At 44.3% G+C, this 12,740-nt stretch overlaps 1 protein-coding gene across 1 annotated transcript in view; it reads right to left on the reverse strand.

Annotated features, from left to right (window-relative positions):
• The window catches only part of DDX11 (DEAD/H-box helicase 11), a 28,172-nt gene extending 15,892 nt beyond the window's left edge, over window positions 1-12,280 (reverse strand). The window contains exons 1-11 of the mRNA XM_080971993.1: window positions 11,578-12,280; window positions 10,772-10,990; window positions 9,561-9,647; window positions 8,892-9,049; window positions 8,038-8,089; window positions 7,367-7,474; window positions 5,164-5,251; window positions 3,280-3,485; window positions 2,255-2,407; window positions 2,079-2,125; window positions 1,049-1,203 (exon numbers count right to left, since the gene is read on the reverse strand). Of these exons, the coding sequence (XP_080828119.1) occupies window positions 1,049-1,203; window positions 2,079-2,125; window positions 2,255-2,407; window positions 3,280-3,485; window positions 5,164-5,251; window positions 7,367-7,474; window positions 8,038-8,089; window positions 8,892-9,049; window positions 9,561-9,647; window positions 10,772-10,990; window positions 11,578-11,901 (1,597 nt within the window). The 5' untranslated portion in view covers window positions 11,902-12,280. The remainder of the gene's footprint in view (window positions 1-1,048; window positions 1,204-2,078; window positions 2,126-2,254; window positions 2,408-3,279; window positions 3,486-5,163; window positions 5,252-7,366; window positions 7,475-8,037; window positions 8,090-8,891; window positions 9,050-9,560; window positions 9,648-10,771; window positions 10,991-11,577) is intronic.
• Window positions 12,281-12,740: the final 460 nt, after the last annotated feature.

Genomic DNA, 12,740 nt, shown 5'->3' on the forward strand with positions numbered 1-12,740 from the left:
AAACTGGTACCTGGAGTACCATGTCTACTTCCGGGTTCAACATATGATTTCTGTTTATTTTTTAAAACTGGAATATGTCCAGAAGTGAGCTATCAGGTGAGGGATCAGGAAACCACGTCCATATGAGTGAACAGGTGAAAAATGTGGTTAAGATACTAAAGGGAGACATGAGAGCCTTCAAATAACTGCAGATGAGACTTGCCCTCTGTTGCTCCAGAAGGACTCATAGGTGGAAATGGAAAGGAAGCAGATTTCAGCCAAACTTGAGAAGGCACTAAGAACTAAGCTATTTGACAGTGGAATAGACTGCCTTGAGGTGGGATGATGGGCTCTCCATTGCAGGGGATGGCCAACCACTTGTCAAGGATGCTATAGCTGCAGACCCCTACACGCAGAAGTAGATGATGTCTAAGAGGCCACGCAATTCTGAAGTTCTGTCACTCTCCAAGGCTGCCACCTAGAAGGAAACGTTTCGTTCCAGTGCTGTGCATTCACGGCTGTATCCCCCCCTAAACACAGATTCCAATTTGCTTCTCATTAAAGGGCTTATTGCATTTGTACATGCTTTAAAAAAATAATTCAACAAGCAATTTGGAATTTGATTACATTAAGCTGGTAGCAAGTTCGGTAAATACAGGAAGTTGACTTAATTATATGGCGTATAGCCAAAGCACGAGCAGACACCTGGGGGCGGGGGGAAACCCACGTGCAATAAGCAGATTCCTCTTTATGCACCTCTTAAAAAAACCTTCATTTAGCTGCATAGTTTCCTGTTATAATGAACAAAAATGGCAACCGAGAAAAGGTTGAGGCAGAAGTGGAAAACAGAGGTGACCGAAGGAGGACTGGGTTGGGGAAAGGGGAGAAACAAGGTCAGTACAGGCAACTGGGACTGTTCAGGCTCTCCTAAATTTTTCTGGGATCCATTGCTCTTGCATATTCACACACAAGAAAATTCAGAGGCTCCCAGAGCAATGGGAGCCCATATAATGAGGGATCAGCTTCACCTCCCTTGAGACAAACACTGTCTCTCAAAGTCTGGTTTGGCTTGATGCCTTTGAGGAAAGTAGCAGGAACCTGTTCCCACCAGAGTGGAAACCAACAAACCCACATTCTCTCTTACCTCCAAGAACAGCCACAAACTTCTCCAGCAGAAACAGAATCTGCTTAATGTACATCAGGTTCTTTGCTTTCAAGCGCTTCCTATTACAGAAATAAAACGGTGTCTCAATGCAAACAGGCAGTGCTCCTGACACAACAGAGCTACGTTGGGGTTTAGAATTATGCCCCTGGTGGAGACAATGAAGCCCTTGGTGGTGAATAAACACTGCCACGTATAGACAGACAACTATGACTGGCATCTTACTGTAACAGCAAACCACGTATTGCTGTTTCATGGATGAGCAACCACATCTTGGGACTTGCATGCTCCCCCTCCTTTCTTCATCATGCAAAGGGAGAATATAGTTTTAAATTGTTTTACACTATCTCTGCTAGAAGGAAAGTTTTGTGCTGTGCTTTATGCTTGTTTTTGCATTTCCCCACAATTGAATTTTTAAAACATGGCTGAGCACGTGTGAGAAAACATGCACTGCAGTGCTCTACCCTGTTGTTCTACTGCTGCCACGCTATCCGAGGCGAAGCCATGGTTTGGCCTGGTGCCACATCCAAACCTAAGACTGTGGTTTGTCTCACTCCAGACAAACCAAGAGCAGTAAACCAAGAACAAACCTTTAGTTACTGTTCGTGGTTTGTCTGGAGTGAGACAAACCATAAGTTCTGAATTGGGTAGAACAGTAAGCCAAACCATGGCTTAGTCTTGCATAGTACAGCAGCAGCAGGTCCCAGGGAAGAGGGCTGTGGCTGCCATCTTACGTCCAAGAGCCTACATGTTTGCTCATTGGTGCAAAGCCATGGTTTGGTTTTAGCATAATGTCCAAACTGAGCCACTTATAATGCTTGTTTCTACTTTGTAAGCCGCCTGATTAATTTTATAGATTGGCAGTCATGTAAATAGCAAAAAACCCTAGTTTCACACTGTGCTCAAACATGTCAACTCGAGTTGTAAATAGCTTTACCTGTAGCGCTCCATGTACTGCAACAGCTGGGAATGGGCACAGCACAGCTATAATAGAAATAAAATGTTGGCATTGAAGGCAGCTTAAAAGAAAAACCCACCACTGTGGAAATGTGAACTCTATGGTGGAAGACCAACAAACAAGCAGCAGAGCAGGGGCTCTGAGGTCTGGCTCACCTGAGAACCGCTAACCTGGGCACTGTAGATGCAGGTGAGGGTATCTATCAGATTGTGGGCTTCGTCAATGATCACCACCTGATCCTTCAGCTTGATCCCAGACGCACTTCTAGTAGCTCCATGCAGAAGCATTTGATATGGCAACACCACCAGCTGAAGGAGGGACACAGGCTTGGGTTACAAGGGCGATTTGTCACATTTATGGGACTAAAGGTAAGTAAGGTCCACCACACATGGTGCAAATGCATTCCCAAAACACACACAAAAAATTAAGTGTGAACAGGAAGTAGGGACAAGATGCATTTGCAAACATGGACTACTTTCTAGTCCCCACTGAGTTTACTTTCAGTGGCAAACCCAAGGTTGCCAGTGCATAGCAGGCAAAAAGGTCCTGGGAGAGGCATAAAAGGCAGGAGGCAAGAAACGGAGCCCTTTTCCTCCATAGTAGAGTTAGGCAACAGGGTGCCCTCCAGGTATCACGTACTACAACCTCCATCATCCCCAGCTAGCAAAGTCAACAGTCAGGAATGATGGGCGCTGCAGTCTACAGCATCTGAAGGGCACTACAATGGCTACCGCTGCTCCAACAGGGCAACAGTTCGAAAGGCAGGCACTACCAGGTTTCTGCTGCCAGGCAATTAAATCACTTTTGGTTGATCTGATCTGGGCCGAATCCAACAGCGTCCCCTCCACCGACAGAAAGCACTTTAATTAATCAGCAGCGAATGGGTGGAGGCAATTTCTGTAATTTATCTATCTCCCAACAGGACTAGGTCTTTTACACAGCCAATTAAGGCAACTGATGGTACTAGGAGAGGTAAACTATTTAGGTAATTCTAACAATTAGCAAACGTGAAGTCCAGGTTTGTGTACTTGGCTCTAAATCTGCTTTTGCCTACTTTATTTATAGCCCAGTGTTTGAGACACACACAAATGCAGCACCATGGTTTTCACCTGCCTTGCTCAACAGCTGAAGAATTTGAGGTTAAAGGAAAGCGGCTGGTTTGCCTTTTTGTGGGGCTCACCTGAGCAGCTGGGATAGCATATCGGCTTCCATAATACGGGCAGGCCTTCATTCCCTTCCCCAGAGTCACCAGCTGCTCGATATCTTTCACCTCAACCAGAACTTCATCCCGAAGGAGCTGCATGGGCTCATAGGAGTAAAATGGGCAAACTGTTCGGCTCACTCGCCTTTTCTTCCCCTCTGCCTCCTCTGTTGCACTACTCTTCTCTGGAAGCAAAAAAGGTCAGAAAGAAGAGCTGTGAGAGCCAAGTGGAAAGAGGCATTCATATTAACGGGAGTGAAAGCAGTGCAAGGGGCCCTTCCTACAACAAAGGTGGGCAACCTTTTTTCTCTAGAGGGCCGATTCCCCTTGAGGGTAATCCTCCAGGGGCTGCAAGCTGCTGGTGAGCAGAGATAAAAGTGCTCTGGGGACATGGCTGGCTGGAACCCTGAACAGGAGCACTCCCCACTGCAACATTTTACTGCAGGCCCCACTTTACTGATGATGGTAGAGCCTGCCATTGAATTGCACTATATAATACCACCAAGGCAACTATCTGTGAACAAACAATAAATGTCCATAAAAATGGCAAGTCATTTTAACTAACTGAAGGACATCATCCTCTTTCTATGCTCCTCCCAATGGGAATATGCAGATGGGGACAGATATACCCCTGCTTTAAGTCATTTACCGTACATGCTTTCTTCTCTTGTATTTTATTTACTACAAAGCTCGATGATTAAGGTCTTTAGTGATGTTGGAGCACTGAATCACTGGTATATCACAAGTGGGCTCTATTACTGTGTTTATAATTGTTCAAGATAAGATCTATTTTGGAAAGAGAAGAAATGAGCACTGAACCACTTATATAATACAAGCGAACTTTTTATTTACTATGTTTGCAATTGTTTAAGATAAAACCTATTTCAGGCACAAACCTCCACATGTGGTGGGAGTGTCCCAAAATCCAACTATTCTGGACAACAACCATACAAGAAATATGTAAAATAACCAAGAAAGGATTAGAAATCACCCCAGAATTGGCCTTACTAAACATCTTCCAAGACAATAATGCCCACTTAAACCACAAAGAACTTATAACCCACCTACTTTCAGCAGCCAGAAACATCATAGCCAGACACTGGAGAGACCTGTCAGGAGTAAGCATGGACCAATGGTACCAAATAGTATGGGAAACAGCCTTACTAGAAAAAATTAACCAATAAACTGAAACTGACACAGGGACAAATAGAAGACGCCTTCACCCTGGTATGGTTCCCCTTTATCACACACACAGCCCAAAAAGTCAATGACAAAAATCCACCAACAGCATACAAATCAATATGGCTAACCTGATCCAAAACACCCCACTCACACACAAAAACAAAGACCACCACAGCCAACCACAAATGAACAACCACACCCTAGGCCAACCCTAACCTCTCTCACCACCAAAGGAACACAAGTGAACAGCAAAGAACCTGCACAAGCAATGCTGACACAAAACCCTACATATATTAAGTAAAATAGAAACATCATCACCCAACCCCACTCACCTTTCCCACCTCCACCTCTTTCCCCCTTTTCTTCCTAATGTCTCAACAAATGAAACTGATTTGTAAAAATGTTACATGGAAAAAATATGAGAGAGAGACATTACACATACTTTTGTAAATCAAGAAAATCTTTAATAAAAATACATTAAAAAAAGATAAAACCTATTTCGGAAAGAAACTACTTTTGCAATTTTTATCGACGTTTATTGTTTGTTTACAGATAGCTGCCTTTGTGACATTAACTTGTGTCGATTGCCGTAGTCACTGTATCACCACCCTGTTCATTGTTTTATTGAAATACACTAGGCGCCATTTAAGTCATTGTTCCCAGCATGTGACACTTTCCTACCATGTTTATTCTTCTGCATCTCCATACAACGGTCGTTGATGAGCTGGACGGCTCCCAGGTGCCTCACTTCCTCATTCACACAGAGGTTCTGAGACAGGTAAGGCAGGAAAAAGCAGAAACCAGTTACAAAAACAGAGAGAGAGAGAGAGAGAGAGAGAGAGAGAGAGAGAGAGACATTCACAACATACACGGAGCAGAATTATGAGAGGCGAATTGTTTGAGTTTTTCTTGCGGTTGAGACGAAATATAAAAAACATTGAAAGACTTTATTACTAATCTATAAGGCAGCAGGTTAGAATAATTACTTATAAATAATGAAATAAAAGTAATAGGATTACAAGAATAACTGATTTATAATGTATGGGTTGTATTCAACCAAGATCTACTGAAATTAATGAAACTAAATTAGTTATGCCCATCAACTTCAAGCTCAGAATTGGACTAGCACTGACTGCCGCCCTATAAAGTTATATACTTTTTTGTATGTATGTATAGGTAAAAAATGAATAAACCATATTTAAATGTTTCCCCCTCCAGCACCTCAGAATCTTTGGAATGGAAAACTATTTGTGATTACCGTTTCTGTGGTATGAAGTGCCATAAGCATTGCAGACACACAAATCCAGTATTTGTAATATTCAGTATTTGTAATATCACAAGGGTGTCATGCTGCTCAGTATCCAATTTCTTACTCAGAATTTGTATTTCTAAAGATGATTTTTCTGGTTTGCATCTTGAACATTTTAATTAAATAATTATCATTTCCACCCGCCCTTCAGTCTAAGGTCCCAGGGTGGGTTATGACCATTTAAAATGCAAAATTAATAACAATCTTTAAAAAAAAAAAAAAAAAACAGAGAATACAGTCACAAAAATCAGGGTGAGTTCTAAAAATACAGTGGTGCCCCGCAAGACGAATGCCTCGCAAGACGAAAAACTCGCTAGACGAAAGAGTTTTCCGTTTTTTGAGTCGTTCCGCAAGACGAATTTCCCTATGGGCTTGCTTTGCAAGACGAAACGTCTTGTGAGTTCTTGCGAGTTTGTTTCCTTTTTCTTAAAGCCGCTAAGCCGTTAATAGACGCTAAGCCGCTAAGCACCGCTAAGTCGCTAATAGCCGTGCTTCGCAAGACGAAAAAACCACAAGACGAAGAGACTCGCGGAACAGATTAATTTCGTCTTGCGAGGCACCACTGTACAACAAACGGGGGGGGGGGGGGTGGATGCAGCAATTCCTAACCTTGCGGCATTTCAATACCTATATATCTATCTATATATATATCTATATTTTTAAAGCACTGTTTCAACTGCTCCCAAGTGCCACCAGGAAACTATTTCCATGCTAGGGAGTTCTAAGAATAGACACGATGAGGATCACAGGGTGTTTCCAGCAATGACAATACATTCAGTTCCTCCTCTTCTCCCCATAAACATTTAGAAAGGGAGACACGTGACATAGCATCATCACGCCAAGCATTCCCTTGCCCCATTTTATTGACTGATTGGGGGCGGGGGAGTTCGTGCAAGGCAAGAAGGATACTCCATACCCTTACTCAACAGCTCCACAGTGGTACCTCGGGTTACATACGCTTCAGGTTACAGACTCCGCTAACCCAGAAATAGTACCTCGGGTTAAGAACTTTGCTTCAGGATGAGAACATAAATCACACGGTGGCAGCGCAGCAGCAGCGGGAGTCCCCATAAGCTAAAGTGGTGCTTCAGGTTAAGAACAGTTTCAGGTTAAGAATGGACCTCCAGAACGAATTAAGTTCTTAACCCGAGGTACCACTGTATTAAAGAATTCAGCAAATAGACGGAGAGGGCACATACCACGTGTGGGCTGTGCCCCTCACCCTCGTCCCTGACCTTCACATTTTCAGCCCATTTTGAAGCCTCTCTTCAAACAAAGTGGGGTGGGCAATCACCATAAAGCTTTCAAGTGCCTTAGGCTGAATGTGATTAGAACCTCCCTTCAGGAATGGAGGGCCAGGGACAGTACGCAGACTGATGGTTGGGGCAGGGGCACTGTGCACAGCCCTCACACATGTGGCTGAACACCTGGATGGACCTGGGAAGGGGAGGAGGAACTGGAAAAACAGCTAGCTAACTTTGATGGCAACCCAGTGGTCAGCATTGTCTAGTTCCACCCATAGGGAAATTTCATTAGCAACCCAGCTTGCCCAAGGAAAAGCAGAGGGCTACGCACCTGCCTAGACCCCAAGGAGACTAGTCGTGTCTCCTTGCCGAAAGGGCTCTTCTGAACCTCATGCACAAACTGAGCCAGCTGCGAATGCGTTCGGCTGCAGTAGTAAATCTGAGGAAGAGAAACAGAAGAGAAACACAACCGGGAACCAATTCATACAGGTCCAGTTTAGATGCAATAGAAATGCAGGATTTGTGCTCTCTTCCCCTTGCTTCTGCAGTAGGACAGAGGCATCCGCAAGGCCTGCCCAACAAATACAAAACTTTGGCTCCTAGGGGGCTCACTCTGGCCCAGAGTCTGCTCTCAGGCAACTGCTTGGGCCCATGCATCTCAGAAGGGACCAAACAGCCGGAAGGGAAACATTTTGTATGCAACAGCATCAGCCTGACCCTGGGCTCACTAAAGCCAGATGTGAACATCATTTGAAAAATAGGCAAAACTCTTCCACTTGGGATAGACTTCAGCAACTGAGATAGTGTCTGGACTGAGGGTAGGAGAGTCAGACGGGATTCTCATTGGATTTTAACTGTATTATGTGTGTATGTCTGTGTGCAGTTATCTAATTTGAGCCTTAGAAGCTGGAGGAATTCTTGCCAATTTGTCATGAACCTTCCCACCTACAGATTTGAAGGACAGCTGCTGGAGCAGGAACCAGATGCCCCTTGAAGCCTTACCTTAGTTACATGCTCCTCCTCTATATCTTCATCATCATCTTCTTCACATAACCTAAGGGGTGAAAGCACAATGGTGTCTCTCTTTCCTGTAGCCCCTCTGAAACATTTGTGTCATAATCCAAAGCATGTATGACACCGTCTCTCCCCGTCTTTAAGCAGGTCTCTGTCCACATACGACAGAGAGACAGCACATTCTTATTTGGCAATGTGAAGGCGCAAAAGAGGGCAAATGGAGTGGGGAGGACATATGTTTCCCCTCATTTTTTTCTGATGACTTTGCATAACACGGGGGGAGGGGAGAGACTTCCTATGAAATATTTTCTTTTACAATGAGTGAAATGCTTTTCAAGATACACCATAAAAGACAATCCACAGCATGAGAGGAGGATTATTCTGGCAAATCCAACCCTTAAACCCAAGTTGCACTTCTCCACCAAGAGGCAGCTGCCATCTTCATGAGAAGAGCAAATGGGGCCTTCGCTGCTTGTGATTTGCTGCTTCCTTCTTCTTGGTGACCACTAGGTCTAGTATGCGATCGTAGGACCAAGTAGAAGAGAAGAAGAGTTTGGATTTGATATCCAACTTTATCACTCCCTGAAGGAGTCTCAAAGCGGCTCACATTCTCCTTTCCCTTCCTCCCCCACAACCAACACTCTGTGAGGTGAGTGGGGCTGAGAGACTTCAGAGAAGTGTGACTGGCCCAAGGTCACCCAGCAGCTGCATGTGGAGGAGCAGAGACGCGAACCCAGTTCACCAGATTACAAGTCCACCGCTCTTAACCACTACACCACACTGGCTCTCAAGTAGCCTGCTTCTGCTGCCCCTTTATCTTGCCATCTTATTGCCGTTCTTACCTACTTCCCACTTTCTTCTCCTCATCGCTCTCGTACTCTGCAAGGATCAGATCTTCCTCACTCTGATCCAACGGCTCCAAAGTACCCAACTCATCCGGGTGAGACAACATGTCCTTACTGAGCTGGAGTAGCTGCTCTGCCTCTTCCTCCTCCATCCTCTGAAATAAGCATAATAGAACTGTCAGCCCCTCCAAGTCAATTAGCTCACTGTCCTATAAGGAAAGGCTTGAGAGAGTAGCCTCCAAACCCTTAGTGTTTAAGGAGCTTAGTGTTAAACCCCCAGAAACCAGAGAAAAATGCAATTTGTACTCCCTGAAATTTCTCAGAGAACACAAGCAGTAGGCAGCTACTGTGTCAATAACAAGAGCAATCAAAGCAAATGGGGGGAACCCAACCACTCAATACAGCAGCCTTATAAAGAATAACAAGTGGCGCCTTCAACAAGTGCAGAGTATTCCTCTTTAGGGTGCCAGTCATTTTATTCTACTCCCCTGGCTCAGTTTTTCATCATTTTCTCCCCACCAATACTTAGTTAGCGTTCAATACACGAACCATGGAACTCTCAGCATTCCGGGAACCACAACTTATCAACAAAGCTGCAATTAAACATGGTTGGGATTGTGCTGTTGGCAACCGAAGGATAGGCCTTTGGTATCTGAGTCCTCTCACCTTTCTTTTAGAAGTGTATTTCAGCTGCGCGTTGTGGCGAATTTGCTCCAGACGTTCTTCTCGCTTCTTCCTCCTGACCTGCTCCTCCTAAAAATTGAAACAACAGTCTGTGAAACTCAAGTCCTGGAACGAAAACAGTACCCACTGTGAATCCCAAGCATGTTAGAGCCTCCCCACTTCAGTCTTTCCTAGATTATATATGTTTCTAGACCACCTGGTGCATAAGGTTTTAAAACAGTAGCTGTAACCCAGTTTTCACACAGGTGGCAGAGGCTCGTGAGAAAATATCCCAGAAGAATCTTTCACTTTATATGTTTCTCCCATTTCTAATTCACCTTGTACTCAATGGGCAGGCAGAATAAAGATGGTTATGCAGTAGTACAAAACACTATAGATACTGTCATATTTAACAAGGAAATGTAGCACCTGGTACATTTCAATAAGATGTTACTAACCAGAATCTCTCTCTTTTTTAAATAGCTTGAGTAGCATTTTCTAAGAGAACTTTTGAGTAAAGTGAGACTTGTGAGCAAATACTTATTTAGTTCTCTATTAAATATTTACAACTTTTTTTGTTCTTGCGGTGTTGCAATACCACCACAGTTTAATGGTATTTGAGGTGGAAGGGCTGCCATCTTATACTCCTGTGGAGATAATTTTCCAGCTATTGGCTCTATGTGGGACTGCAGCCATAGGCCATGAGTTTTAAACGTTTCAATTAAGTATTTTCCTTATGGTTTGGACACCATTCTCTTTCTGGCTTGGAGTTACAAATTATTATTCTATATTGAACTAGTATTTCTGGGTTCTTTAAAGAGATGGCACATGCAAAAGATTTAAGCGTGATGCTAAATGTACATGGCTCAAAGAGAAGAACTGAAGCTACAAGTTGAAAAATGACTCCTACATCCACTGTCTGCTGACTGTGCCCACCTCCACTGTTGGAGGCAGTATGTCTCTGAATACCAGTTGTTGGGAATCACAGGTGCGGGGAGTTGCTGTTGCGCTCTGGTCCTGCTTTCAGGCATCTGCCATAGGCATCTGTTTAGCACTGTGAGAACAAGATGCTGGACGAGAAGAGCCTTTGGCGTGATCCAGCAAGGCTTTTGCTATCTCTTGATTATTTTTTAATGTTCTCATTATTCTTTTACAGTTACATCTCTGAATTCGCCACCTAGACAGGATTTGCTCTAATTAATAAGCAGCATTACCTTCAGCCTGTGGACCATTTCCCGTTCTTCTTTCTTCTGCACAAACTGGGTGATCCAGTCGGGCTCTCCGGCCGATGCCTGGCTTCCCTTCTCAGGCTGCTCTTTTGCACTCTTTCCATTACTTCCGTTTGCAAGCAGGCGGGCCTCTTCCTGTCTCTTTTTCTCTTCAAAGTCTCGGAGCCACGAGAGGGCTCCACAAATGAGACTCAAAGATTTCCCCTAAAAATAAAATTCAGAGTTGCTGCTGTTGTCTTAGTACCACTTATTCAAGAATCTAGGCAGCTGCATTTAAATTTAGAATACAAAAGCCCAGACATTATTTACAGTTCCCAACAAGCCAATACCTGTTTGTTGTCTATTCACAACGACAGATTATTGCTGCAACCCACAAAGCCAAGCATTCTGGGTTGCTACAGCACTTTGGGGAAGGGCTGTAGCTCAGTGGTAGAGCATGTGCTTTGCACACTAGGCTTAATCCCCAGTATTTCCAGGTAGGACCAGGAGAAACAGCTGCTGCCAGTCAGTGTAGACGACACCAAGCAAAGTGGGCTAATGGTCTGTCTTGCTGTGAGACAGCTCCTTATGTTCCTAAGCAGCAAACCACACTATTTCTCCCGTTCCCTCCCCTCCTTCCACAGCACCCCACTCCCTGGCTGCAACCAAGTCCTGAGAGCCTTTCCTCCATGTTGCAAGGCATTCCTTCTCCAGCCACATGAAGCTCCCACAGCCACCTTGAGGCCTAGGTAGCAGAAAGATGAGGAAATGTCAGCACTTCAAATATTATTAAAAAATAAAGAGAGAATTACTGTGCCAGTTGGGCTTTCAAATATACCAATCTTCCCAGTCTCCAAGACCTGATAAAGTTTAGCCATGAATTCTTCTTGAATGGGGTATGGCACATAAGGAAATGGAAACTTCGTTTTGGCGGCTTCTTGGCTCTCCCCAGCCATCTCCTGAAATGAAAAAGAAACCCATAAAACAGTATTCTGAATCACCTTAACCCTGACTATATATAAACTAGCATTTCTACAAAGGCGGGCAAAAAGGACATTGTCAACACAGTTGAAATAAAACATTACACGAGCACAAGGGAGGCCCTGTGGAGGACGGTAAAGATGGCCCTCTCCCATTATGTGTGCATCTGAAGTTATCCCAGGAACCCAGCCAAGAGTAGAATCTATCAAAGATTACACCAAATGCCTACAAGGCATTCCAAACCACCTTATTATTATTATCATTATTTATTACATTTGCATCCCGCTGCTCCTCCAAGGAGCTCAAGGTGCTGCAACTTCCTTTCCCCCCTCTTCCCTTTTTATCCTCACAACACTTTGAGGTTAAATTAGGCTGAGAGACCATGACTGGCCCAAGGTCACACACTGAGCTTCATGATTGAGTGGAAATGTGAACCCTGGTCTCCCAGGTCCAAGCCCAACCCTCTAACTGCTATGCTATGCAGGCTCTCAAAAGATAGAAGCATTGCTAGATTCCTCCTACCAGGCCAGACCATTAGTTTAACTAGCTCAGTACCTTGACTGGCAGTGGCCCTCTGGGGCTTCAGGAAAGGAGCATTATGTGGGGATGCCAGGGATTGATCTTCTGCATGCAAAGCAGATGAGCTATGCAGCTTGTGTACCAGTGCAGCATTCTACACAACCAGCTTCAACTAAGATTGGCGTAGGTCAGGACATATCTGGAATACTACAGCTGGCAGTAGTGTCCGGGCAGAAATCAGCAAAAATGTCTGAGGAAATCCGGACGTATGGCAGCAATGTTGTTTTTGCCGATTATCCATAAAAATAGCTCAAAAACAGCATGTTTCTTGCAATTTTGCCAAAAAAGCTCCACGACCTTGGCCAAAAAAAGAGCAACTGTAGCTTCAGCCTTAATACTGGGCCTACAATATGCTGCTTAAAGTGGTAGAATTCTGGATTCTATCTCTTCAAGACTGCTGGTGGGGGGAGTTGGC

This window comes from Podarcis pityusensis, assembly GCF_964106645.2.
Source record: "Podarcis pityusensis genome assembly, chromosome: 10".
In the NCBI taxonomy this organism is placed as follows: Eukaryota; Metazoa; Chordata; class Lepidosauria; order Squamata; family Lacertidae; genus Podarcis; species Podarcis pityusensis.